Raw genomic sequence first — 27450 nt, forward strand, 5'->3', positions numbered from 1 at the left:
CACACAGTGGCGGCACGGAGCCAGGAGGGGAGGACCGGGCTTTAGAAGGCCTTGCTTACAAGCTGATCAGCAGAGGCCCGACTTACAACATGGCCAAGAAAGATTAACTTGGCCGCTGTGAGACCTGAGGAAGTGTCTGCAGAGAGAATTGCAAAGACACAATCCTCGCCACCTAAGATGCTTTCAGTTCAAGGTGGAGACCTTGGGCCTGGGAGGGGAACACCGCTTTCCAAGGAATTCCGGGCTGCTCCAGGAACCCAGACGCTGAGGGCCGCAGAGGTCGCCTTGCTGTGACATTTAGAGGCAGGCGTTCCAGCCCACCCTTCGCCCCCACCCCTGCCCTGGGGTCTGGCTCTCAGTTTCTCATCTCGCTGTGGGCTGCTGTTCCCTCCTCGAGGCCCTACCTCACCCCAAAGCCAACTCGTGTGTCAGCTGGCACCCAGCTCCTTTTCCTTGCTTTACACACACGCGCGCACACACACACAGAGGCTACAGGGTGTTTTGAGTGTATAGACTTCCCTGATACTCAGGGCACCAGAGCGAGTTCCCAGCACAGCAATGCAAACGACTTGAAATGGAATCTTAGACAGATTCTGACGTCTGAAGATTAAGCCCCTGCCTACCCTGGAATTTCTCCCTGGCTGCTTTCTCCAGGGCGTGTGGCCACGCCCCCTCACTCCACCTTCCTCTCCTGCGTCTCCCACGCCCTCTCTATTCTCTCTCCTCTCTCTGTTCCTGCCCTGTCTTCTGCCTTTTCTCCTGTGCCCCTGGACTTCACCTGCCTCCCACCTGGCCTTTCAGAATGTTTATTTCCCAATACAAAATAATTCTGCTGCAATTGTCTGGTTCCTGATGTTAACATGCTGACTGTTCTGACCCTCGTGGTCCGGTGTCTGACTCCTCAGTACACACGGGGTCCTCTGTTAGGCAGCAAAGAGAGTGGCACGTTCACTTGGATCCCCTGTCAGCTGACCTCCACCCCGACCCCACACCATGTGAATGTCAACAGCCATGGCTCCCAGGGGAAGGCCCCATGTTCTGGGTGCCCTTCCCTGTTACCCAGGACCACCCCCAGCACTGGGTCACATGTTCAGAATATGGCAAAAGGATGGGATCTCATGCATCTTCTGGAACGTGGTTCTCCTGTTGAGAATTCACCGTCTGAGTGTCGGAGAACGCCTGGCATTTTAGCCCGCTAGCTCTGCCAGGTTGGCAGCTAAAATGCCCTGTGCGGCCTTCACAGGCTCTCCTGGGTAGGGGTCCCCGCTGAATGGGCAGGCCCCGGGCAGGCAGGGGGCTGCTGACTGTATTAGCCTTCATTTGCTAAGCGGCCAGGAGCCACGGGGCAGCCACATTCCCCCACAAGGGAACGTGAAGAAGTCTGCATTTCTCATGTTTCCTTTGCCGGGGGATCCTCTGTCCTTTGGTACTTCTCTCTTGCCTCCAGTCAGTTCTCTGAAACCAACCGATATTGCCTTCTGACTTCCCAGAGGTGGGCATTTCAGAATCTGACCTGGTGGGTGGCAGTTGGGGCTTCTTTGGGATTATCCTGGCCCCCCTCTGCAAGAAGAGAGTCCGGGTAGGTCTGTCTCTGTAGTCCCTCCCTTCCTTCCTCTGGAGAGAGGCCCTGCCAGGGAGATGTTGGGCCCCATCGCATGAGCTCTGCGGACAATTGCTCCACATCCTGTGATACCCTGGAACACTCCGCTGGGGTCCGGAGACCCTCTGCCCATCGTGGTAGACCTCTCTCTCCTGGTCTCCCTCCTTCCACCTCGCTTTCTAACATTTGTTGTCCGAGGGACAGTAAAGCGCCATGGTCAACTATTAACAAACACACTGGGACGTCCGAATGCACGTGCCACCTGGTCAAGGGCACAGGGCCTTTCTGAAGGTTAAAGGCAGCTGTCAGAGCTTCTCCAGAAGGGGCTGTGGTCAGAGGCTCCTCAGGACACCAGCTGCTTTCCCTCCAAATCGCCCCCCTTCCCCCTGCTCATCAGCATTGGCTGTTTCCCAAATTCCAGGCCCCGCAGCAGATTAAGCCTGACCATCCTCAAACCCGTCCCCGAGGATTCACGCCAGGCAGCTGCAGGCCGTGGGGAGCGGGGGCTGCGGAAACGGGACTGCGCTGTGTTTGTGATTGCAAATCAAGATGCGTTCCCTTCAGAAAACTTAAAAGAAATGTATACAGACAAGAATAAATAACCAACATTTCATAATAGTCTTACCATCTAGACACGATATTTTTGGATAAATCCTTCCACTCCATTGTTTTTAAATGCAGTTGGCATCCTGTTGTGTTGGTCGTTCTGTTCACACATTCTATTTTTAATCTGCTTTTTCTTTTAAGCCTATATCATAAGCCTGTGTCTGTTCTATTAACTCTTCTTTTATAACAGGAGTTTTTGACGGCTGCATGATATTCTTCCACACAGCTTCCCAGGGCCACTCTTTCCTAGGTCGATGTAGAGATATAGAGATTTTGTCTCTTCTAAAAATGTATTTCCTTATCTCATGTTGAAACAGAAAATACCTCCTATTCACTTCTTTCCCATTCACACAATCCCAAGGCACAGAATCGATGTTCATGTGTTTTCCACACCATGGCACACCATGTAACAAAACACGGGCTGTGTCATTATTCACTGTTGGAAGTGAGGTTCTGACAGGTATGTGCAGCAAGCCTGCAAATGGGTCCTTTCACTCGAACAAAAATCCAGAAATTTCTAGCACTTTCTCCTCCTCACCCTCTGTGCCCAGACCTCAACTTGTCCCCTGACAAGGCTGCCTCTGTGTATGCTTATCACCTGACTTCATGAGCTCTGCCTGCTTTAGGAAGGCCTGAGGCCTCATGCCTCATGATGCGCCCACCTTCAGGAGACTTCTGAGGACAGACTCTTTGCTAAAGTGGGCCTGTTTGCAGGACCACAGCTTCCGAGTCCGTAGAACCTTACAAGCCTTCTGTGGCTGAGAGAGTGGGAGCCTTGTTGCCTTAGAGAGAAGGTTCTTCACTTCCCTCTTTATTTGGAAACACAGTAATGGCCAATAAATAGGCATGTGTGTTTCACGCTTTTCTTTTCCTGGGGGCTGTGTGCTGGTGCTGGGAGCCCCAGCTGGGGGCCCGGGGGGACGTCCACAGCTCTCCGGCTTCACTGTGGGGGCAGGAAGAGCTGTAAGCAGGCTCCACTGGCAGCGTCCCAGCCCACACAGAGGACGCAGCCGATGTCCACATGAGATTCCAGCTTCTGCTCCCGGAGGACTCTGTGGTGAGGTTGCTCCTGCCCTCCTGTGTCTAAGCTGATGGAATCTAGGACGCTCCTGAGTTTGGACTCACCTGGGCAGCTCGTTGAGGAACATCTCAGGTGTACTTGCTTCTGTTCACACCATCTGTGTAATGCCAGATATGTATTCCCTCACCGCCCCACTCCCTTGGTTGCTGGTTTGGGTTGAATGTTTCCTTCCTTGTTGGAATGGCAGGACCGTGGACCACAACCCAAGGTCTGCATCCGCTTGGGGCTGCCATTGCAATTTCCTCCAGCAAGAGCAAGGCAAGTGAGGAGAGGCCCGGGGGCCTGCAGACCCAAGAGCACCATGGCATTCACTGTGCCTGCCTTCTTCCTCCACTGTCCCAACTCAGAGCAACCAGAGCCCGTTGGGTCATGACTTTGGAGATCCAGGTTCTGGTCCCAGCTCTGCTACCAGCTAGCAGAGTCCCTGTTTGTAAAATGGGGCTAATATTGCCCACCATACTTGTCCTAGTGACACATGGCAAGCATCACAGGACAACTTGACTGTGAAAGCAAGGAGTGAATACTAACCAACCTCGCCCTCTGTTGGAAAGGATTCTTAGAATGGGAGCAGTGACTCGTAGCACCTCCCGAGACTGGGACGGTGGAGGAAGAAGGGGGTTGCCAGCCCTTGGCTCTCCTCCCGGGCTTGTGAGCCAAGTGCAAATCTGTGCTAACTGTGTACACGTTCATTGTAGGAGTGAATCTGCCTTTGAGAAAGCCAACGTCGACGTGTTCCGGGTGAGAACCAACAATGTGGGCCTCATCTACAAAATCAGGTAGGAATCTGGCCCCTGACCAGGGAGGGAGTGAGAAGAAGGCCAGTAGATTAGGGACTGACGTCACTCCTGACACTTTCTGGGTGTTGATTATTCCCTGATGTCATTTGAGGGGTGATTGAAGGCCCAAATCTTTCCCACCCACCCCAAACTCGCCCATTAGAGATTCACTTCTTTGGGTTAAGACAGTTTGAGACGCTGTCTCACAAACTGGGGAAATCAGCTCTGAGAGGCACGAACACAGTGGTCAGGAGCCAATTCTGAGTCCGGATCACTGTGGTTCAAATGTCTGGCCTGCCATTTGCTAGCTGTGGGACTTCAGACAATTCCTCTCTAAGCCCCACTTCCCTCACTTGTAGTAACGAGGTAGTGAGGACTCAGTGAGTTAGTGCTTAGATAGTAGCGGGCACTCAGCACGGGTTAGAGATGCCAGGTCACGTTGCAGGACGCCTCTTGTTGCCCTCTGGGGGCGTTGGTGTGAGCATGTGGGGAAGGAGAACTCTATCAGCCTGGTTGCCAAGGAAGAGCCTTCAGTTGCCCTCCCTGTGCCCCCTCCCTCCCGACTACCCATGCCCATTCAAGTTCACGCCCATTTGTCAGGATGTCAGGGTCATCTGTGGTCTGCTTGCACCCAGGCTAGGGCCTGGATGGGGGTCAAGTGCTTCCTCAGTTCAGTCCTGATTTGTCTTCCTCCCACTAGAAAGTATAAGACCACGAACTTTCCTGGGGAAGTAAGGGACACAGGAGGGCCCTGGCACTGGCTGTGTGACGAACAGGGAAGGGGAGGGTCGGGAGAGGGTGTTGGTGCGGGGAAAGGCAACTATTACTCTGAGGTCCTACTGCGCTGGGCTCTCTGACAGGCAGAGACGTGCATCCTCGTGTACACCATCAGTCCGTCTGGAATGTGCTGCCTTGAGTTTGTGTTTGTCCCACAAATAGCAAAGATAGCGCCTCACTGCAACGAGCAGGGAGGAGACGCTTGGTGCAAAGTGAGGCCATCCAGAGGTCAAGGTCGGAGGAGACACTGACCTCAGAGGAAAAACTGGGCCTGCCAAAGCCTGAGGGGGACTGTAGGAAGTGGGGGAAATTTGGGAGGCCAGATTTTTGAAGAGTGAGGATCTGTGCTGCCGGATACGATGGACCCTGGCCACGTGTGGCTACTGAGCACTTGAAATGTGGCTGGTCCAAATTGAGATGCACTGTAGGCATATATAAACACACTAGCTTTTTGAAAATTTAGTAAAAGAAAAGAATGTCAAATATCTCATTAGTAAATTTTCACATGGTTAGGTGTTGAAGTGATAAATGGATGAAATAGAATACATTATTAAGATGAACTTCCCCGGTCCTTTTTCTTCTTTTTTAATGTGGCTACTAGAAAATCTAAGCTTACGTACATGGCTCACACATGCAGCTCGTGTGATATTTCCACGGGGCCACGTCAGTCTAGACGGCCAGGGGGCATCAATCTGGGTGGTGGGACTAAGGTGAGTATCTGGGGGGGTAGGTCTGGGGGTCTGGAGGCCAGAGAGGGAAGGGAAGCTCAAGATGGTCCTGCCGCAAGCCTAGGCAATCCCGGATTTTCTGTGGCAGGCGTTATTACCTTGCCAGTGATGTAACCATGTAACACTCATTAATAAGCACCTCTACCTTGCAGGGTATTCCCATTTTGCAGATGAGGAAGTTGAGGTTCGAGGGGTAAAGCAACCACAAGAACAAAATGATGGAACCCCTCTTTGGAGTGAACATTTGGGTATTCCAGTGTGGAAGGGGTGTTGTCTCCGTTCTGCCAATGACGTGTGGGTGTCTGCTTCCGCCCCAGGATCGAGCACGACGACACGGGCCTGAATGCCAGCTGGTACCTGGATCGTGTGATTGTCACCGACATGAAGCGGCCTCACCTCCGTTACTACTTCAACTGCAACAGCTGGCTGAGCACGGTAGAAGGTGACCGCCAGCGGTGCCGTGACCTGCTAGCCAGCTTCGACCCCATGGACGCTCCCCGAGGTCAGTGCTGAGGCCGGCCTGCCCGCCATCCCTCCCTGCCCCAGGCTGGCCCGTGCCTCTCTCTTGCTCTGGCCAGTCCCCTGTCCCCTTTGCCACTCCTCCAGGGTCCTCCTGTTGGCTAGGGCCCGGCTGAAGCCCCATCTCTCCACGTGGCTTTCCCAAGAGCCAGCTTATGTGCTCTGGGGGTTCAGGGGAAGGGGAAAGCGAGAGGACCGGACGCATGACTGAGGGGTGGGGGCAGTTCTCAGCATGTCCTGTGTTTTCGACAACTCTCGCTGATAGGTACCCGCCGAGCGTCCTCTCTGAGGTCAAAGGAGCTGTCCCTGCCATCCTGTTTCTTTGCCGTTCTACTGATGCCCAAAGGAAGGGGAGCTATGGCCAGGGCGTGGCGGATAAGAATCAGAACTCACGGCTTCCAGGGCGCCATCAAGCCATCCCCATCTCTTCCTAATTTTATGAGGAGGGAAACAACTAATTTCAAGTGCATCAGAGGCCTTAAATTCAGTCATTTTAGCTCCACGGGAGGCAGGGGGACAAATCATGGAAGAACACACACCATATCCCATGACCTATTTTATCACACTTTTGTCCCCTAAAGTGCTGACCTCACCCTACCTCATTATTGGACATATTTGCCTTTCCAAAAGAGGAGACATCACATGTGGGTACCACCATCACAACACCTTGCTTGCCGAGAGTCATAGGCCATCGGAGGGAAAGGCATTTGGTAGCCAGGGAAAGTGCCTTTGCCAGGGTCACTCAACAAAGCAACAGAGGGGAGGCGCACCCCTTAGACTCGGCCATCCAACACGTGCCCTGTGGTCTCCAAATCCCATCCTCTCTTGCAACCCAGCTGGGCAGAAGGAAACATACCCCTTGTCCCACTGGGCTTCAGCTCTCCTTTCTCTGTCTACCTCTGACTTTCTACCTTCTAGCTGACCTTGAACTTGCCTCGTTCCTCTGTGGCCCCCATCATCATAACTTGCAACATCACTGTTTCTTTTCTTAAAAGGATATGTTATTGATCTTTCTCTTCTTAACAAAAGCCAAATTTGATCGTTGTAGAGAATTTAGAAAACAGAGACACGTGCAAACATAAAAACGGAATGCCTGTAATTCTATCACCTGGATAAACATCACTGGTGACATTTTTGTGCACTCATTTCTAGTCTTCTCCATGCATTTCTAGTCTTCTCCATGCATGTATAGTTTGAAAGAATGGGCTGGTACATCCTGTTTTAGAGCATGTTTGTTTCTATGCCATTAAATACTGCTCGACACCCCTGCTTGCCATGGCTGTAGGGAGGTACCATCTTGGACTCACTGATCCCCTTAAAGAGACTTAAAGTCTTCTGATCACCTCGTTAAACAAGAGTTTAACTCTCTTTGTTTTTCACCTGGAATTACACCAACTTGATGTTTGGTTGCTGCAGAACGTCTCTGATCAAAACGGGGAAGATAATTATTTCTTCATCCATGCAGTTTGATAGATGAAAATACTTTAAGACGTGGGATGTGGGCAATAACAGAAGGGGACATTTTAAGTGTGTATTTCACCCCTTCACGACCCTCCAAGACATGGTGGTTCATTAGTTGGATAGCCTTGCTCCCTCCTCCCCACCCCCAGGACCATCTCCTGAAGTTCTGGCTGATAGTTAGCTGGAACCTTCTTTCATTCCTGCTCTTCAGGGAGGGTAGGTGTTCTAGGCTGACTGACTGACCCTTTGACAGAGGTGATCAGAAGGTAGTGGCAGGGGTGGACGGGCTGGACCTTGATCAGGTTTCTAGATGGTTCCCCTACAAGGGATCTCGTATATCAGGCTTAAAGACACAGGCATGAGGGGAGCTTGCCCTACCTGTGGGTGTCAGTGAGCTGCAGAGCTTTAGGACTTCTGCCCTGGACAAGAATGTCACCCTCCACTGCATGGCACAGTGCCTGACTTTTGCCATGGAGATTACTTTTACCTCTCTAGGGTTCTCTTTAAATGTGGGAAAGTGCCCAACATCTTCCTAAGCCGTTGGGGTGAATGCCTGGTCAGGGCCACCCTCTTCCTTCGTGGATCCCACTCTGGCAAAGGTAGGCATGAGGAAGGAAAGGGACAGGAGGTTGCAAAAGAAGGGGGTGGATGACGGCCAACTCACAGTTGTGTGGCTGGAAGATCCTAGAGACAAGTTCAGTTTCTCAGTGGTTCTCAGTTGGTTGGTAAAAATCTCTGCATCTGACACCCTAAGGAAACCAGGCATCAGGGCCAACCCAAACATTTCACCTTTTGGTTTCCTCTGTGTCTGATTGCCAGGCCTTGGGGATCTGTCACTGGGGTGAGGGGAGACAGGTTGTTGTGTCCCCTCAACCACTGGAGGTTTCCAAACCCCAGCCACTCACATTCCATCTTCAAGATTTTTGCTTTATTCAAGTACAACAACTTCCTTTATTATTTTCTTATTCTTCTTCTTAAGCTCACTTTTGGCAACTTGTCTATTGTCTTGTAAGTCAGTTTAAGAAGAAAGTGGATATTATTATCACAAAAAAAACCCTGTTATTGGCTATAAATATCAGGTATACATCAGCACATATTAAAACAAATGCACAATGGTAGATAACCCTCCTGTATCACCGTTAGCATCCCACGTGCCACCAGTGGCGTGCAAACTGAGCACCGGGAAACAGTACCAGCCCTGATCTGTGAGGAAGGGAAAGTAGAAATACGGAGGAGCGGAGGAGGCTGGTAAGATATCTGGGCTCTCCTCTTCATGAGTCCTGGCTTCACTCCATCCCTAGCACACCTCTGGGGGAGGCAAGGTGAAGGAGGGCGGGCAGGTGTTGGTTACACAGATGGGTTAACTGATGCTCAGAGAGGTGGTGATTCATCTAACATCAAACAGCCGACCACAGATGGAGCTGACACTAGAATGCAGGGCTCCTAATTCTTGGAAGAGGCTTTCTGCCCGTCCCTGGGCAGGGCAACCAGCCTGGCCCCTAAGAGACCAGGGCCTGAGGGGTCACAGCTAGGGCTCATCGAGGGCAGAAGGACCAGTCTCCTACGGTCACAAGAATCCCTTTCACAGCGTACATCCCCACCGGTTACTTCTCCAGCCTTGGTTTGAATCTAGCCTTTCTTGAGCGGTGGACGGCTCCCAATCACCCAGCCGTTCCAGTGCTAAGTGGCACTGGTTGTCAGAAAGATCTGCGGGAAATTAAACCCCAAACGGTCTCCCTGGCACTTCCTCTGCTTGTCTGTTGCAGGCCTCTGCTGACAAACACCCTGTACATTTTCCTGTCTGCCCCTCAGCCGTGTGAAGACAGGCTGCTCTTGGCTTCTCTCGGGGCACATGTCCAGCCTGCCTCGCTGAGCAGCTCTGGTTTGCCAGGGCTCCCCAAGAATGTACCTCCTAGACAAGAACCCTGTGTTCCAGATGGGGGCTCCTCAGAACAGAGTGCACAGGCCTCCCTGACTCCATCAACCTACTTCTTTTTAAAATTATTATTGTGGTAAAACATATAAAATTCACTTTCTTAACCATGTTTAAATGTCTAATTCAGTGGCATTAAGTAAATCCACAATGCTGTGCAACCATCACCACCATCCACCTCCGGAACTTCTTCATCTTCCCCAACTGAAACGCTGTCCGCATAAAATAATGACTCCCTGTTCCCATTTCCTCCAGCTCCAGGGAACCTCTGCTCTACCCTCTGTCTCTATAAATTTGACTCCTTAGGGATCTTACATAAGTGGAATCATAGACTATTTGTTCTTTTGTGACTGGCTTATTTTACTTTAGCATAATGTCTTCAAGGTCCACCCATGTCACAGCATGTGTGGGAACTTCCTTTCTTTGTCGGGCTGAATAATAGTCCATTATATGCCTAGACCCTGTTTTATTGACCCACTCAACGGTTGATGGACATTGGGGTTGTTTCTATCTTTTGGCTATTATAAATAACGTCATGAATGTTAGTGTACAAATAGCTATTCAAATTCCTGCTTTCATTTCTTTTGGGTACAGACCCAGCAGTGGAATTACTGGATCAGGTAGTAACTCTATGTTTAACTTTTTGAGGAACTGCCATACTGTTTTCTACGGTAGCGACATCATTTCACGTTCCCACTAACAATGCATGAGGGTTCCAGTTTCTCTACATACTCACCGACGCTTCATTTTCTGTTGTTGTTGTTGTCTTTTAAATAATAACCATGATTACTGACGTCAGGCATCTCTTCTTGTGCTTATGGGTCATTTGTACATCTTCTTTGGAGAAACGTCCATTCAATTCCTTTGCCTATTTTAAAATTGGGCTGTTTGCTCTCATTGTTCAATTGTAGGGGTCCATCCAGAATGTATTTGTGGATATTAACTTCTTAGCTGGTGTGATTTGATTTACAAATATTGTCTCCCATTCCATGGGTTGCCTTTTCCCTCTGTTGAAATGAGTTGTGTTGATGCACAATAGTTTTTAATTTTTATGAGTCCAATTTATGATTTTTTCTTTTGTTGCCTGTGCTTTTGGTGTCACATCCAACCATCATCGCCATACCCAATATCATGAAGATTTTGTCCCATGTTTTCTTCTAAAAGTGTTATACTTCTACCTCTTATGTTTAAACCATTGATCCATTTTTAGTTAATTTTTGTATAGGGAATGAAATAAAGGTCCAATTTTGGGTTGTTGTTGTTTTTTTTTTTTTTTTTTTTGCACGTGGAGATCCAGTTTTCCTAGCATCATTTGTTGTAAAGACTGTCCCGTCCCCATTGAATGGTTTTGGCACCCTTGTCAAATATCACTTGGCCATATACACAAGGGCTTATTTCTGGGCTCACTATTCTTCTCATTGACCCAAATGTCTGCTCTTAAGTCAGTACTGAACTGTTTTGATTATTGTAGCTTTGTAGGAAGTTCAGAAATCATGATGCATAAGACTTCCAACTTTGTTGTTTTAAGATTGTTTGGATATCCAGGCTCCCTTGATGTCCTGCTTCTTATAACCAATCCCGCCTTTCCATTAACCCAATACACCACGGTGACAATACACCACACTGACTTTGCAGTCAAAGGGCTCTTATTCCCCTGGAAGAAAAGATGAAAATGCTGTCTCCATCCCAAGTCCTCAATTCTTGCCCAGGACTTCAAGGCTTCTGGAGAAACAACCTGGATTTTCCTGACTCATTCCCACGTGAGTCAGCAGGAGTGGGTGTCCCATTTTTGGCTGGCTCCCCTCCATATCTTAGCCGAATGGTCGAGGAGACATCACACCTCCTGATTAATAATCTCAGACATACACGCACCCTACTAGGGAGTTAGCAGCCATCTCTATGCTCGTCTCCCTCTTAGAGTGGGTGTCAGGGGTCCTGGCACATTCTGGGGCCTGTGGAAGGCTGGCAGCCGCTCGTTCAGCATGTCTGCATTGACTATCCGTGGGAATACAGTCTTGGCTATCGAATTGCTCCAGAATTGTAGTGAATTTTCCATCCCGCCATCTGCCTCTTGGCATCCCCTCATTGCCATGGATGTCTGACTCTCTTCTTAGAGGATTTCTGTCTAGAATGGCTTCCCCTCTTGACAACTCAGAACCCAGAGGGGCAGAGTAGCTACCTTGACATCTGTACACTGAGGGCCTCTGGCCAGAATCTCAGCACAGTCTCCCAGGCCTTGAGCTGAAGCATCGCCATTAGCGGCTATCATGGGTCATGCCCCTCCGCTCCCTGAGCTGCTCTTAAATGCTGGGTCTGGGTTAAGGATACGGTCCAGACACTCCAGTTGCTTGTAGTCCAGTGAGGACACAGACTACCATAGTACGAGCTACACTCAAGGAGAGGGGAGGGCATCACATGGTTCAGAGCTCCATGTCTCAAGACATAAAAGTCTTAGGTCCAAATCCCCAAAATACTACCTTCTAGCTAGGTGACCTTTAGACAAAATGTTTCTATAGTCTTGTGTCTTCATATGCATACACTGTACAAATCCACAGTGCCCCTCGGAGGTGAGGTCTATTATTATCCCCACTTTACACCTATATCAAGGTCAAGGTGAGCATGCATAGACCACCTCCTACCTCTCCCTCTGTTTCTTAGTCCCAGACCAGCAGCTCCCATTTCTCAACTTGTTTGCTCAGATTGTGTTGGCTCCAGTGTCTGGCAGACGGTGGCTCTGAAAGCTGTTCTTTCCAGCACTTATAAACCATGAGGAAGTTTCAAGGGACCCATAGGAAACGGGTCTGAGGATGAGACATTCTCTCCCCACCTGCTCCCTGATGGTGGCGTGGAAGCCAGACTCCTGACAGAAGTTTCTGGGGCTCAGGCCCTGTTCCATCAAGCCCCGCAAGGACCCAAAGACCACTGCCTGGAAGGGTTACCCTTGCTCCCAGACTTCTGTGTCAGGTCGGTTAGAGAGAAGGCTGTCAACAAAACATATTTCAGGGTGAGAGGAAACATCAGAGCCAGCGCCTTTCCCCCTTCCATGCTCTCCTTCATCCTGTGCTTCAGTTTTCCCCATGCTACCCAAGCCCTGCTGGGGGTAAAGCCCCAGCCTCTCCGGAAAGCACTGCCTACCCCCTTGCCTTGCGTTCTCCCCCTTGAAACCCTGGAGAAATTGACGTCTGTGCCCTACACAGAAGTGGATTCTCCAGGGGGTCTGCCCCTCCCAGCTGCAGTCAGGGATGTGTAGAGAATCTCATGGGCAGGGAGGGGAAACTTTTCAGCCTGCTCCCTGAGATTCACATGTGATCTGGCCAATTCATGGCCAGAAGTAGCCACTGTGGCTGATGGGGTGGGTTGTAACCCACCCTGGTGTTTTAAGATGGATAGATGGCTGAGACACCCCATATCTCAGGGACTGCTATTGGCCTGTTTGGGTGCTAACTGCTGAATATATGTCTCTCTGGGCTCTCCAGCCAAGCTCAGGTTTCTCTGGGGTCTCCCTACCTGCCAACTTGGCCACTGGGACTCAGGGGCTTGAGGGAGATTAGTAAAAAACAGGCTCCTCTGTGTGTGTGTGTGTGTGTGTGTGTGTGTGTGTGTGTGTGTGTGGTGGTTGGTGGGGGGTCATGTGTAGACACACCCACTTATGAAGACCAGCAGCAGAGATGGGTGGAAAGAGCTCTACGAGGGAGTGGGGGGCAGGTAACTGGCTTCTAGTCTTGCCCTTTGATTACTGTGTGCCTTAGACAGGTTACTGGTCCCCTCTGGGCTGCTGCTTCATCTTACCAGAAGGTTGGACTAGATGTTCTCTTGGGTCCTTTGTAGCACTGGCTTTCTTCTGGTATTCTGCTAGCTGAATGTCTCCTTGTCTCCCTTCCCTGGCTCCAGGTCTCCCACCCCCTGAATTCACTCCCCGAACCTTGATGTTGTTACTTCTGGTGTGACATCCCTGGGGCCCAGCACGCAGGTGCGATTGTGAGTATGGTGCGGAGTTGCACGGGCTGAGAGCACAGGGCTGCCCATCCCTCTGGCCCCAGGGAGGCTCAGGACACATCTCTGAGGCTGGAGTGGGCCAGACCCGTTTAGGACAGACCCTGCCTGGCTTTCTCACTGCTAATATGATGTCACTTCCTGCCTTCTGGCCAAGTAATTGTCCTCATCCCAGCACCAACCCACAAACCCTCCCACCTTAAAAAGCGCTGAGATGATCACGTGGCTTAAATTAGTACTGAGCCCACACCACATTGCTTGGGGAAAGTTCTGCCAACTTGGCAATGTGACAGGCCTCGGAAGCCAAGAGCTGAGTTCCAGCTGGCCTGGGGGCTGTTCACACCCCAGGGCTGTCGGAAAGCAGGCACAACAGCGTATCGATGTTTCAGACCCAGGCCTTGCCGGCAGCAGAGGAGGCCCTCGCATTCAGAAGGGCTGGGTCGGAAGTGGGTCCTGCCCCTCCCCTTCTCCCAGCTGAGCCTGTACCCTAGGCTTCCTTTGGGAAAAGGAGCATTTATCTTCTTTGGTGGTCTAATAGTAAATATGGCTGCAGCTAGTACTGTGCAATGCCCCAAAGAGACCAAGGGGCTGCTTGCAGAAGTAGCATCGGCTTGGGCAGGTGGGCCAGAAGCACGCAGGTGGTTGGGAGGCTGGGAAGGGCGGATGACCTTTTCGGCCAGGCTCCTAGTCTGGCTTCCTCCGCCCTTCCTTCTTCCTTCCTTTCTTTTTCTTCTTCTTCTTCTTCTTCTTCTTCTTCTTCTTCTTCTTTTTCTTCTTCTTCTTTCTTTCTTTCTTTCTTCTTCATGTTGTAGCAAATGGGACAGCTAATGCTGGGGCTGAAAGCTGCTCAGAGGCCAGGGAACAGGTAGAAATGGGATTGTGTTTGTCCAGCATAAGCATTGTTTCCACTCCCAGTGATTTCATCAGGCAACTGGGTTTATAATTTCATTACGGCCCACGGTGTGCAGCACAGCGATTATCACACAGCTCCAGATGTGCACCCGGTCTTGGCAAGACCGTGCTGGGCACAGTGCCCATGGTGCATTTGAAGAAGGGATTGGACAAGAAAGGGCTCGCGATTAACATTTTCAAGGCATGTGCAAATTTCGCTGACCTGCAGCGGATTATGATGGGCCTACCAGAGAACTGCCTGGTGCAAAAGCAAACACAGCATGCAAGCAGCCTGGCTGATGGAGGCAGAAAGCACCCATCACGAGGGCTCTGCCAATTAAACCAGCAGCCCTGACTTACTCCCACATTCTATAGGATGATACCACCCGGTAATCAAATCATTGACTTTAAAATATAGCTCTCTGGGTCAGAAAGCACAAGGGACGATAAACCCTTAATTTAGTTCTGGCTTTGCCACCAACAGTGATGAGACCCGGGGCGGATCTCAGTTCCACTCCCATCCTCAGCTTCTTCCTCTGTGGGTGGTTTCTCAGGGTCTTTTTAGGATTAATAGAGTTAACCAAAATGAGAAGGATGGGTCTAGGGCTAGGCCTCCTCCATGGAGCAGAGGAAACCGGCTTTTGGTGTCCTCCCTTCTGTTGTGGATACTTTTTTCTCATTTCACCCCCTCCCATACTTAGCATTCTTCTGCATAGTGCCCATCCCTCCACCGTGAGCAAGGTGCCAGACCCCCATTCTCTGCCGCCCAGACCTGGCTCTGCCACTCCACTTGTTGGGTAAGCAGGAGCAGATGTCTTACGCTCTGTGCCTCTATCTCTTCATCCGTAAAGTGGGGACAGCGTGAATTCCCACTTCATAAAGTGGTTGAGCTGATTCATTGGGGGAAATGAACGTAAACACTTAACGCATTGCTGGCCACAGCGTAAGTGCTCAGTAAATGACACCAGTATTGAGGAGGTGCTGCTTGTTACGATCCTGATGTTTTCCCTTCTTCTTCCCCTACATCCAGGTTTTTTCTGACTCTGAGATGCACAGACTCAAGATTCTGGCCTTTCAGAATCAGGTAGGACTTTGGAGCCACTGAGTGCCAGGATCCCCTCTAGAATCCACCAGGCTCATCTAGACAACTGGAAATAGGCTCATGACCTTGATTTCAGTGGAAGCCTGCAGGGAGAACCTCTCTTCCACACCCCTTTCCTTCTCCCTGATGTTTCCCCTTAACCCAGCTCAAACATTACCCAGAGCCCTCTGAGCTCTATTTGCTGTGGATGCTGCTTGGGAGTCATTGTTCCCTCAAACCCTCTGGAGGTGGGCCTGGGCCGTCAGGGTTTCGGGCGGGGTGTGGGGGAGCTGGGCCAGTCCTGCAGCGCTCTCCTCCTCTGAACTTCGCAGCAGCTCCCCGCCCACCCCATCTGCTCCCACCTAACGTTGCAGAAAATCATCTCCGGAAAGAGTGGGAAGCAGAGAACTGTTTCCAATGAGGCCTCAGTGAGGAATATCAGAGAATTTCAGGACCGGAAGGGACCTTATCAACTCTTCCTCCATTTTATCGATAAGAAAACAGAAGCCTCAGGAAGTTAAGCCACTGGCTCTTGGTCACCCAATGTGGGCAGAGCTAGTGCCCTGGGCTCCAGATGCCACCTTGTGCTCTTCCAATGTCATTCAGTTTTCAGTGGGCACTTTGGGGAATCTTTTATGTACCAGATCCTTTGCTCAGGGTAAATATGTACAGGTCTTTCTCTCTAGGAACTTAGAGACTAAAAGGGAGAGAGTCGAGCCAGTAAATAATCAGTGCAAAAAGACAGAATGTCCTAAGTAGGGAATGACCTAGACCAATGGAAGCATAGAGGAAGGAGAAATCAGGAGGGCTTCATAGAGGAGGTGATGCCCAATTGAGGCTTCCTAGTTGGGAAGGAGTTTGCTAGGCTTCCAAACAGAATGAGGTTTTCAAATAGGTGTTCATAATAACCGTTTTTTTTTCCCTATTAGTGGAGAGCACTTTCTCAGAGCTGCATTTTGTATGCATGATAATTGGAACTTATAATACAGAAATTGCCTTGGCAATGATCCAGCTGTGGGTGTCCATTCCAGCCACCAGTGGTTTCCTGCTGGACCCTTCCCCTGAGCTCCAAGTGTTGGCCAGAGTGGCGCAAGGGTGTCAGAGAAAGGGTTCCCACCTACCCGGGGCTGGATGTCTTTGGTGGGCCCCTGCCTCTGTCTTTTCTCTTCCTTAGTCCAGTCCTCAACCCTCCCTCTAGCCTCCTAGCTGCCCTGACCAGCAAACTCAAAGGTTTCTGGTACCAAAGCCAGTTCATGTAAGGTTATCTATCAAGTGCATGGATTTTCTTTAGGTGTGTCTTACAGACTGGCGGTTCTCAACAGCTCCTCTGGACTACAGAGGGCGTGACTTATTCAAGTGTTGGCTTTAGGTGACGTCAATCTTTAGTTTTCAATTACAGGGGGAAAAGTATGGCTATTGTAAAAATTGTCAAAAGTACAAATAAGCAAGAAGAATAAAAGCTTCCATAATCCCATACCCCCAAAATGATAATAGCTAATTTTTATTGGGCACTCACTCAATGTCAGACATTGTTCTAATCTCTATCTATCTATCTAATCTTCACAACACTGCCATGACAGATTTATTATTATTATTCCCATTTTATAGGTGAAGCAAACTAAGGCACAGAGAGGTTAGGTCATTTGCATAGAAGTGATGGACCCAAGAGTAAACCCAGAGCCTTGAACTTAATAGCCGTGTAGGAGAGCCCTGGAGATACTGCTGTTAACATTTTGAATTTCCTTCCTTTTCTTTTTTATGTATGAATATATTAACCACTATTAAAAGTGGTATTGTATTACAGTCAACTTTGTAACCAGGTTTTTTCACTTAATATCATATCATAACATTGAACAATCTTCTAAACCATTATTTTAAATGGTCGCATGGGTGAATATTGTAATTCACCCCAACGATTGCCCGTTTTGGATATTTTTAGGTTGTTCTCAATTTTTCGTTATTAACGATGCTGTGATATGCTGTGATAGACATCTTTATAGGTCATTTATGAACACAATTATTTCCTAGTATAAATGAATTGTTATGCACAGGGATTGAATTGTTAGTTCAAGGGGTTTGTAAAATAGTAAGCCTTCTGACAGGTATTACTCACCTGCCCTCCAGGAAGGCTGTGTGGCGTTCTGGTTCCTCCAGCAGGGGACGAGAAGTGCTGGTTTCCCAGCAGCGGAGTGGAGTCTGGGGTGGAAAGGTGAGAAATAGAGCCAAGATTGCTGGGGTGTGCAGGTGGAAAGGAAGGGTACTGCAGAGCAGTGGGGGTGGGAACCAAGGGAGATGAGTGTCTGAGGGACATGTGGAAATGGCTCTCTGGGGCTTGGCAATGAATTGGATGAGGGCGTGAGCACAATGAGCTAAAAGGAGTGAAAGCGTACCTACTCCATAGTCTTTCAGCACCTGATAACATCAGGCTTACATCACAGTGTCCTAGGAAAGGATACTAGCTATCTATGATTTGGCAGTGAAACAAGGGACAGAGTGCTTTTTCTTGATTACCACCCAGGAGCAACCGTTAATGACTGAGCGATGTTTTAATGTCCTCGCGTAACCAGGCTCAGCATGTGCTTGAGCACCTGTTAGGTACCAAATAAGTGATACACGCCTGGAGAGTTCTAGAGTGGAGCACCGCGGGCTTGGGAGGTGGGCTCTAAGCTAGACCTGGCAGGGTGGGCACAGTGACAGCTGAGAGAGAACCTCCCTGCCCGGACCTCTTGAGTCCAAATCTGGGCTTCACCCTTGCTGACTGTGGGAACTTGATTAGGTTTCTTAACCTGCTGCTTCCAATGCTTTCTCAGTGAGTGGTGACCGCAGTAGTAATAGGGTCTGCCATCGTGAGGATTACAGGAGAAAGAGATGTGACGGGCCATGTCAGTCCTCCGTAAGCATCAGAGGCTCTTACCACTTTGGTAAGTGCGTGTGTCTGCAGGGGCGGCAAGGTTGAGGGAATTCTCGAGAAAGCAGAGGAGTTCCAAGTCCTAATTGAAGAATCGGGTGACTCTGGGTGAGAGATGTGGACCTCTGGACCAGAGGGAAGGAAGAGGAAACCTTTTGGGGGCAGCAAGGGGGGAGGTAGACTCGAGTCTCTGGACCTGGGAGGACCTTCACTGCTCGGGGGCTGTGACCCAGCTCCCCGCGCTGGGTCTTCCGGGGTCCACCCCTTCCCGCACCCGCGCAGGCGCAAGGATTCGCGGGGGGGGGGCCTTCCATGGCTGGGGGAGAACATTCCGCTCGCCCCCACCCCCAGGGCAGTCCCGCCGGTGTCTCTCGCTGGGTTCCGTGTCCTCCTCCGCGGCGCGGGTGAGATCTCGCTTCTGCAGCGGCTGGCTCGGGCTGAGCGGAAGTGATGGGTGCCAGGGAGCAGCTGTGGACTCCGGTGGGGCTGGGCCGAAGTCAAGTCCCGCCAGCCCCCTGCCTCCCCCTCACCTCCTCTCACCGGCCCCGAGTGAATGAAGCCGCGTTCTAACCATGCAGGACCTGAGAATGCTCGAGGCTAGGGAAAGAAACACCGTGCGTCAACGCAGCAGGACTTCATTCATGATTCCCTGCTTCCTAAAAAAGCCCGGGCCACGTGAGCAGCTGGGAGGCTCAGATCACGTTGGGTGTGGGAGGGTCCCTTCCTTGGCAAGCGGGACCGAGGCTTCGTTTCCGGGCATTTGCTTGACTTCTGTCATCGGGAACGTGACGAGCAGCTCAGCCCGGCTCGGCAGCGAGATCTGGGGGATGCGGCCCACTCGTGGCTGTGCTTCCCCCCCCCCCCCCCCCCCCGCCGCCCAAGGTGGCTCTCTCAGATGTGTCCTGTCGCTGCTGTGTGCTGACTGTTCCAGACAGAGCGCAGGCGAGGCTGTGGGGGAGGCTGGCGCACCAGGCGCAGGCGGCAGCTCGGGCCTGCCATGCCTGCCTTTTCTGGAAGCCCACACAGGCAGCTTCCGGTTGGCCCACAGGGGACATGGTTCCTGTTCAGAGGGAGCAGGGCTGTGCCTCTGCCATGCAGCCTGCAGAGGAAAGAGGGTGCAAGGCTCGCCTGGTGGATCCCCTGGGCAGGGCAAGCAGGGCCTTAAGGCGGCCACCTGTCTTTAAGCTGCAACTTATGCCATACCTGCAGTACCCCAACTCAGTTCTGTTTGGCTCTGGAAGGTACCCTGGGATTACCTTAATCTCTGGTCCATTTCCCTTACTGTATATTGTTCGGATCAACGCTCAAACTACTTTGGCTTCTTTGAGTTCTCACTGACCTTCAGGGAAAGGCAACAACTCTGAAAGGTAGTGTTGCCGGGTTCAGATATGCAGGTTGTGCACGGCACAACTGAGACTATGTAAGGAGACACTTTTCACATGATAGAGGTTGTAGGTTTGTGTATCTATTATGACAATTATCCAACAGATGGCAGTAAAGTGTCTTGAGGAAGGGAGACTTTTTCTGATTTGTAGAAAGGCACCCTATGAGCTAATGGTTACCCACTAAAAGGCCAGAGAGAAATCAGTTCAAGGGAAAATGTTATAGCGTTGATTAAACCACAAGCCAACCGAAGAACTGTCTTGGGCAACCGTTCCTGCGATACATCACTAGGCCCTGTTGGTCCCATGCTTGCTCAGGAAGGTCAGTGAACTTGCTAGTCCCTCCTCCAACCTGACCTTCACCCTCTCTTTCCATCTCTGCTCCTTGTTCACTCTCAGCCAAGCAAAGAGCTGAAGGCACAATGCCTGAAGTTGCAGAACTGATGCTGCCATCTGTCCCCACCTTCAGGAAACCCCAGCCCAGGCCCCCATACTGTACTGCACTCAGGGGAACGTTGAGCTCAGCCCAGTCACCCAGCATTGTAGGGACAGGGAAAGCTGGCCCTCCCTGCCCACACTAGGCAGGACATGGTCCTTCTCACCCCCTCCAGCCCCACAGAAAAAGGGCAACCGTTCCCCAGTCTTCAGAGCCTTGAGCTGCTTAGCTAGTGATGAGTGTGCTGTGATCACCCTGCGACCAGCAGGCTGGCCACCCCTGCACCAAGCACTTCCACTCCCATTCCAGGCCACCGAGCAGAGAACTGCCTGCAGTCCCCTGCCGAGAAACACAGAACAGTGCCTGGAAAGCACAAGACAGCTTGGGGCAGCGGGTGGCCATCTACATACAGGCTGTGGGCCGACTAGGTATAGTCTTGTGAGGACCTGGAGCGAACAGAGATGTTTACATTTTTTCAAGGTTGAAAAGAAATCAAACACGAATAATATCTGATGACACAGGAGAGTTCTATGAAGTTCAATAAAGTTCTATGAAGTCCATAAAGTTCATTGGCACAAGGCCACGCCCACTTGCTTACGTAGTTTTACGCCGCGCGTCCGGCGTGCGCGGTTTCAGGAGGTCAGTCCGCCTCCGAAGCAGAGGCTCCACTCATGACCGGTGGTCGGAAGGCGAGTCCTGGAGCCTGCGTCGTTCTCTTCACGTGGTGATCATGCAGGCATTTGTCCTCTCCCATCATCTCCAGAGGGGTGAGCCCAGTACGGGAAGGAATTTTGAGAGAGGGAGCCCACACTCACACCACTTTTATTACAGCATATTATTGCAGTTGTTGTAACATTATTAGTAATCTCTGTGTCTGTATAGGAAAAAAACCTAGTTTCTGTAGGGGTGGGTGCGCGCCAGGGTCGCAGGCATCCTCTGGGGATCTCCACCGTAGTCTCGCAGGTAAGGGGAGGGGGGTACTACCGTATGGCTGGCTCATGGCTGCCTTCATGATAACCCCTGCAGAGTCGAGTCCTTGCAAAAGAGACCAGGTGGCCTGCAAGGCCTGAAATATTTACTATCTGGCACTTTACAGAAAAAATGTGCCTACCCCTTGGCACAGAGAATGAGAGGCCCAGACACATTCTAGAAAGAGCCCTAGCTTCAGGGAAAAGAGACCTGGCTTTGAGCCCCTCTTGCATCATTTAGCAGCTGTGTGGCCCCGGGCAAGACGCCTTGCCCCCTGAGCCTCCGTTTCCTCATCTGTAAATGAGAATGTCAACAGTATCTGTTCTGCCTGTATCGTGTGGCCGTTGTATGGTTCAGATGACATCAAGGACTTGCAGGGGCCTCATGAGCTGCAAGGCCTGGGTGACCGTTTAGTATTCTTTGCCCTAGAATGTGGGCCAGCCCCGGCCATCCTCTTTGAACTCTTTGCTCTCATCTGCTTTCTCTGGCCCCCCTTGTTCCCTTCTGGCCTCTGGGGCAGGGGTTTTTCCTGGCCTGGGACCTTCCCCTCTGGCTGGTCCTTTCACCAGGGAGGCAGCCACATTTCACATACGGACATTTTGCTCTCACACGGATCACCAGATCTAAGGGGTGAATTCGACATACACAAACCCACTTGTGACCAGAATGGCAAGTTTGTGCTCATTGAAATCCTGATCACGGGAAAGTGGGGAGCTCTCATGACCTCTTGGGAGTAAGGCCGGGTGCACTGTGCTGAGTCGGCCAGCCATGAGAGAATGAAGCCCTGCTTTTATCCCGTCATGTTCTCTCAACAGTATATGCATTTTATCACAATTTAGGGTTGGCACAGGGCCCTAGGCCTTGTTTGGAAAAACGGCACATGAGATAGGATGGGGTTCTGCTTGGAGAGGAAATGTGGAAGCAAAGCCGGGAGAACAGTAATATAATAAGCCTCATTGTCCCTCTTCAGGGCCTTTTAGAGAACAGTTTTGTGAGGTATGCCTGTCCACCCTGCTGCTTTTCTCAGCCTCTCCTCAATTTGATAGGAGGTCATCTGGCACACGGGGGTGCTGCTCCTCACCCAGCCAACCACACGAGAACCCAGGGCCCCATCTTGCCATAGAGAGTTCTGCAGAGGTTAGAGAACAGTCCAACCTTATCCCAGAACTGATTTTTTCCTGCATTCTGTTCATCTGATTTTCTGACCCCTGGGCTTGGGCCCCTTGTCCACCTCAGCTGGAAAGTTCTGGAAACTCCTTCCACCCTTGTCTCCTACGTGGCCTTATTTCAGCCTTGATGCCTGCTTCTCTGGACTTTCCTGGGAAGGGGATGCTTTGTGTTCCCAAAGCCCTGCGTGGGCTCCTGCTCCCCAGGCCTGCCTGCACCAGCCTCGGGCACCTCCCCCCCCCCCCCCCCCCATCTCTTGGCTTCCCTCTCTAGTCTGCAGCCTGCCTTTCCTGGTCAGATGTCATGGAATTGCAGACTGAAAAAGACCCTTAGTGTTCTCACATTCTTTCACCTCTGGTATTTTCTTTACAGCCTCCCTGACAGATGGCTCTCCACCAATGTGCTTGTCACAAAGTGACTGCTTAGATGTCTCTAGGGATGGGAAACTAACTTCCCCCAAGGTCATCTCCTGCCTTTGTTGGATAGCCCTAGCTACTAGAAAATGTTTCTTTTGGTGAGCTAAAATATCCTTCTTTATAATTCAAGTGCTAAGTCCAATTCTGCCTTCTGGAATGATGCAGAATGTCTGCTGCTCCTTCCCCAAGGGCTCCCCAGCCCCCCTTATCCTTTCCTCCTGCTGCACTGTGCCCCATTCTTTCTGGAGTCCTGTCGCCCTCTCTGACCCACTGATACTCAGCAGTGGCCTTTAGGGCCTCCCCCAGCCCCCACCTCACCCTGGCATCACCAGCCAAGGGGACCCGGGGCATCTTGTCACCCTGCAGAGGGGACTTGCCTCTGTGTGAAGTAAGCCCTAGACTGGAGCTGAGAAAGGGTGTGAACCCAAATGAAGGGTTCTCAGAGGAGGAAAGAACAGCCCGCAGCCAGAGGCCTCTGCGACTTGGAAGATGATCAGGAGCAGGCGCTGCTGGACCGGCCAGGGCCCTCCTGGTCCTCTACAGATGTCACAGGATCTTCGGGGAAGGGGGGGTGGGCTGGAAACCTGCCCGGTCGGCAAGCTCCCCAGGTAACCTGAATGTGGCTCAGACTTCAAGTCACTGACCTAGGGGTTCTTCTGAAGACCCTGGTTCTGTCTCCCATCTCAGAGGGGTCTTCATGGGGAAGAAAGTGGGGTGGGAATCTGGGAGCTCTTTGGTTGGGGACAAGAATTGGAGGGTCTTCCCTCTCTTGTGAGGGATCTCACCAAGTGAGGTTCAAGGAGAGAATTGTTCCCTCCCGGCTCAGGTTCTCAGCAGGTTAAAGATCAGCCTTCAGGGCTGTGGATATTGGGGGTGTCCTCTGTGGGTGCCCCGCAACATTCGGCATCATGTCATCTCTAGATGGCAGCTGCTGGGCAGGATTCAAGATAGGAACTGGGTGAAATTAAGTTTTCTCCTTATCTCCCCCACCTCACTCCTTTGCCCTGAGTGACTTCCCTGGGACTTTGAGCTTTAGGAAATGCGAATCAAGTTGCTTTCTGACATACTTAGTGAGACTCTAGTATGTGCTCAGCAAAATGTGCTAGGGGCTGTTTTGGGGGGCTATACATGAGAAGGAGGTCCTGCCCCAGACCTTTTTTAAGTTCTTGAAGAACTTGGAAGCCTCACCTGCAGGAAACAGCTAACCATGCAAGGCGATAGATGGTAAACTTGGGAATCATTGACACAGACAACATGGCAGAGCCAAGGAATGCGGAGGAGAAAGCCCCTGGGGGCTAGGACATTAGGAAGGAGATGGGAGGAGATGGGCAGGCAGAAGGCCTGGAACTCTGGGCCTCAATTAAAACAGTTCCAGTTTATTTTTATTGAGGTATAATTGACATAAAACATTATATTAGTTTCAGGTATACAAAATAATGATTTGGTATGTGTATATACTGAGAAATGAGCATCATAAAAAGTCCAGTTAACATCCATCACCACATATAATGACACATTTTTTTCTTGTGATGAGAACTTTTAAGATCTACTCTCTCAGCACCTTGCAGATAGGCAATACAGTATTATTCACTACAGTTGCCATGCCGTGCATTACAGGTCCTAATTTATTTATCTTATAACCGAAGGTTTGTACCTTTTGACTCATCTTGTTTACTTCCTGTACCCCACTTCTGGCAACCACCAATCTGTTCTCTGTATCTATGGGTTTGCGGTTGTTTTGTTCTGGTTTGGGGGATTTTTAGGGGTGTTTTTGTTTTTTGTTGTTGTTGTTTGTTTTTTGGATTCCACATTATCAGTGGAATCATGCTGTATTTGTCTTTATGTGACTGGCCTAGTTTAGTTAGCATAATGCCCTCAGGGTCCATCCATGTTATTGCAAACGTCAAGATTCCCTTCTTTCTCGTGGCTGAATAATATTCCATTATATATTTATGTATGTTTGTGTGCATGTGTGTGAGTGTGTATACTTCTTTATCTATTCTTCCATTGATGGAAACTTAGGTTTTTTCCATGTCTTGGCTATTGTAAATAATGCTGCAACAAACAGGGGGGTACAGATACCTTTTTGAGTTAGTGAAACACCTCTAGTTTTATAAATTTCACATATTGGGCATAAGAAATCTGAACAAAATTCTCCTACATAAAAAATAAAAAGTCACTGAAGGAAGGGGAAAGGGAGGGGAAAATCACCTCAGCCCTTGGAATTGTTAGCACCCAAAGAAAGTCTAGAGGAGCCTTCCTTGCTGCACCACACAGCAACCCCTCTCCTTCGCTCCTTCACTCTAAGGCAGGCTCCAGCTGGGGAGACCTAGGCAGAGCTCAGCCTGTTGTGTAGTTTACATTGAGCCCCATCCCCCCACAAGGCCATGGCCAGCGCTGAGGCATTTGGAGGTTACAGTGCATGGGGTTCTGCCAATTGGGGAAAGATACGGGAAGCAATACAGATCTTTAAGTGAGGTAACCACTAAGCATGCATTTGCTGGCTACTCTCAGTGCCTCTAGTTTTTGCATTGGGTATGGCCCTGATAATTTACATATAAATTTGATTTTCATTTGCAGAATGTATTTTCCCCAGTGAATTTTTACACTGTGATGAAGTGTGGAGAACAGATTGGAGAGGGCAGAGTAGATGTGCAGTGGGCCCAGTAAGAAGCATTTCAGTATCCAGGGGAGATGGGCTGGTGGTCTGGTTCAGTGTGGCATCTGGATTGGGGCTGATTCATGCATCCCAAGGTAGCATGTTAGTAGATAAAAACAGAAGTTCCCTCTACCTGATTTATGCTGCGCACACCATTTAGCAATGACCATTTGACTTTTTATTTCAGCTTTATTGAGATATAACTGACATGTAACATTGTCTAAGTTTAAGGTGTGCGGTGCCTTAACTTGCTACACATAGATACTGGCAATGACCATTTGGAACCAATGTCAGGCAGCTTGTTTCTTACCGTGTTCTTGACAGCAATGGTGATACTTCAGGCTCTGTTGGAGGGAAGGGTGGGTGGTGTAGTAGCTACCTTGGGGCCTTTGTTGTTCTCTCTTCAGGATCCTAACGAGCCGAGGCTTTCTCTGTCCTCCTTCCCAGGTAACAAGTATGAGGTCAGGGTGTATACCGGTGATGTCATTGGGGCGGGGACCGATGCTGACGTCTTCATCAATATCTTTGGAGAGTATGGAGACACAGGTAAGAAATCCTTTCTTCCCAAGCTGTGCCCAGTTCTGCTTCTTAGGTGGGCTGTTCCCCCGACGCCTAGCAGAGGAAAGCAGCTCCAGTCTCCTCTGTTGAGCTGCAATTCTGCTTGCAGTGTGGCTGTTCATGGCCTTCCCTGGGCAGCCAGGTGCCCATCTCGTAAAATCCATGTGTGTGATGTGTTTTCAGAATAGGGTGTTTGGTCTGGGTCTGTTTAAACTTGTCCTTCCTCCTAGACAATGAACAGACCCAAGCTTTACATCACCAAGGAACTCATTCTTACTTTCTTTATCTCCTTCAGCTCCGTGGCCATCTTGCATTATATTTTGAATGTGGCTGGGCATGGCCTGATTCAGTGCAGTGGTTTGGTGCAGAGTAGAATGGAGCCAGGGATAGATCATTAGACTTGTCTTCATAGGTGAAGCAAGAACTGAAGACGCAAGCATGGCTACAAGTGTTGGGAGGACATTCAGGCCAGTAGAACTGAGACAGGTGGTTCTCTCCTGCTTCCTCCAAGTTAATGAAATAACAGAGGAGTCAGAAAAGCTACTGAGATCCGAATTTTGGATGCAATATATTAAAGAATTTAAAATGCATTGCTGAGCTTAAGAAACAAAAAGAGAAATCTCCAGGTGCCAGAAATGAAGAGGGAACTCAAAACCGAAGTATTAGGGGGCACCTGGGTGGCTCGGTTGGTTAAGCGACTGCCTTCGGCTCAGGTCATGATCCTGGAGTTCCAGGATCGAGTCCCGCATTGGGCTCCCTGCTCAGCGAGGAGCCTGCTTCTCCCTCTAATCCTCCCCTCTCTCATGTACTCTTTCTCTCTCTCTCTCTCTCTCATTCTCGCTCTCTCAAATAAATAAATCAATCTTAAAAAAAAAACAGAAGTATTAGGTATGAATTGGTGCTATGGCGTTTGGAAGGAGGGACCTTTCATGTTCAACAATCTACAGGATAGATTTCCATACCCACTTGGGGTCAGAAAATAAGATTGTGTCCTGCATGAAGCAAAATAGGCAAAATTAGAACCGCAGGTAAAGCCAGGAGCCCTGAAGGTTCACAGGAACATCTTCAGTGAAAAAAACAGGTCAGGAAAAAGTTGGCTCATCAGTACAATAACCTTATCTCTGCAAGAGCTCTAGATTAAAAAGACAGAGTTGTTGAGAAATTGATACCTTCTGCTCGCACTCATGTGGGCTTGACATCTGATTTTATACTACAAGTGTGGTTTGGGGACCTCCCCTCCCCCAAGCACAGAAAATTCGTTCCATGCCAGTAATACCTTTGGTGCTTGCAGAAGCATTTGCAAGACTGCGTGAGATTCCCAAAGATAAGGTACTGGAGATGAGTTCACTTTCCGAAACTACAAAACACTCAAGGACATAATCCCCCATGACTAAACATCAGTGGACACAACAGTCAAGAGTAAATGCTCAAGAATTTCAGATAATAGGGGCGCCTGGGTGGCTCAGTCGTTAAGCGTCTGCCTTCGGCTTAGTCATGATCCCAGGGTCC

At 50.1% G+C, this 27450-nt stretch overlaps 1 protein-coding gene across 2 annotated transcripts in view; it reads left to right on the forward strand.

Moving 5' to 3' along the window:
• LOXHD1 (lipoxygenase homology PLAT domains 1) overlaps window positions 1–27450 on the forward strand; it is a 149147-nt gene that overhangs the window by 8480 nt on the left and 113217 nt on the right. For both annotated transcript variants that reach the window (XM_088019417.1, XM_028098420.1), the window contains exons 3-5: window positions 3983–4063; window positions 5886–6070; window positions 25831–25929. In XM_088019417.1, the coding sequence (XP_087875543.1) occupies window positions 3983–4063; window positions 5886–6070; window positions 25831–25929 (365 nt within the window). The remainder of the gene's footprint in view (window positions 1–3982; window positions 4064–5885; window positions 6071–25830; window positions 25930–27450) is intronic.

Source organism: Eumetopias jubatus, unplaced genomic scaffold (assembly GCF_037043125.1).
Source record: "Eumetopias jubatus isolate StellerSeaLion01/CBP00866 unplaced genomic scaffold, mEumJub1_p1.0 scaffold_16, whole genome shotgun sequence".
NCBI classification, from domain to species: Eukaryota; Metazoa; Chordata; class Mammalia; order Carnivora; family Otariidae; genus Eumetopias; species Eumetopias jubatus.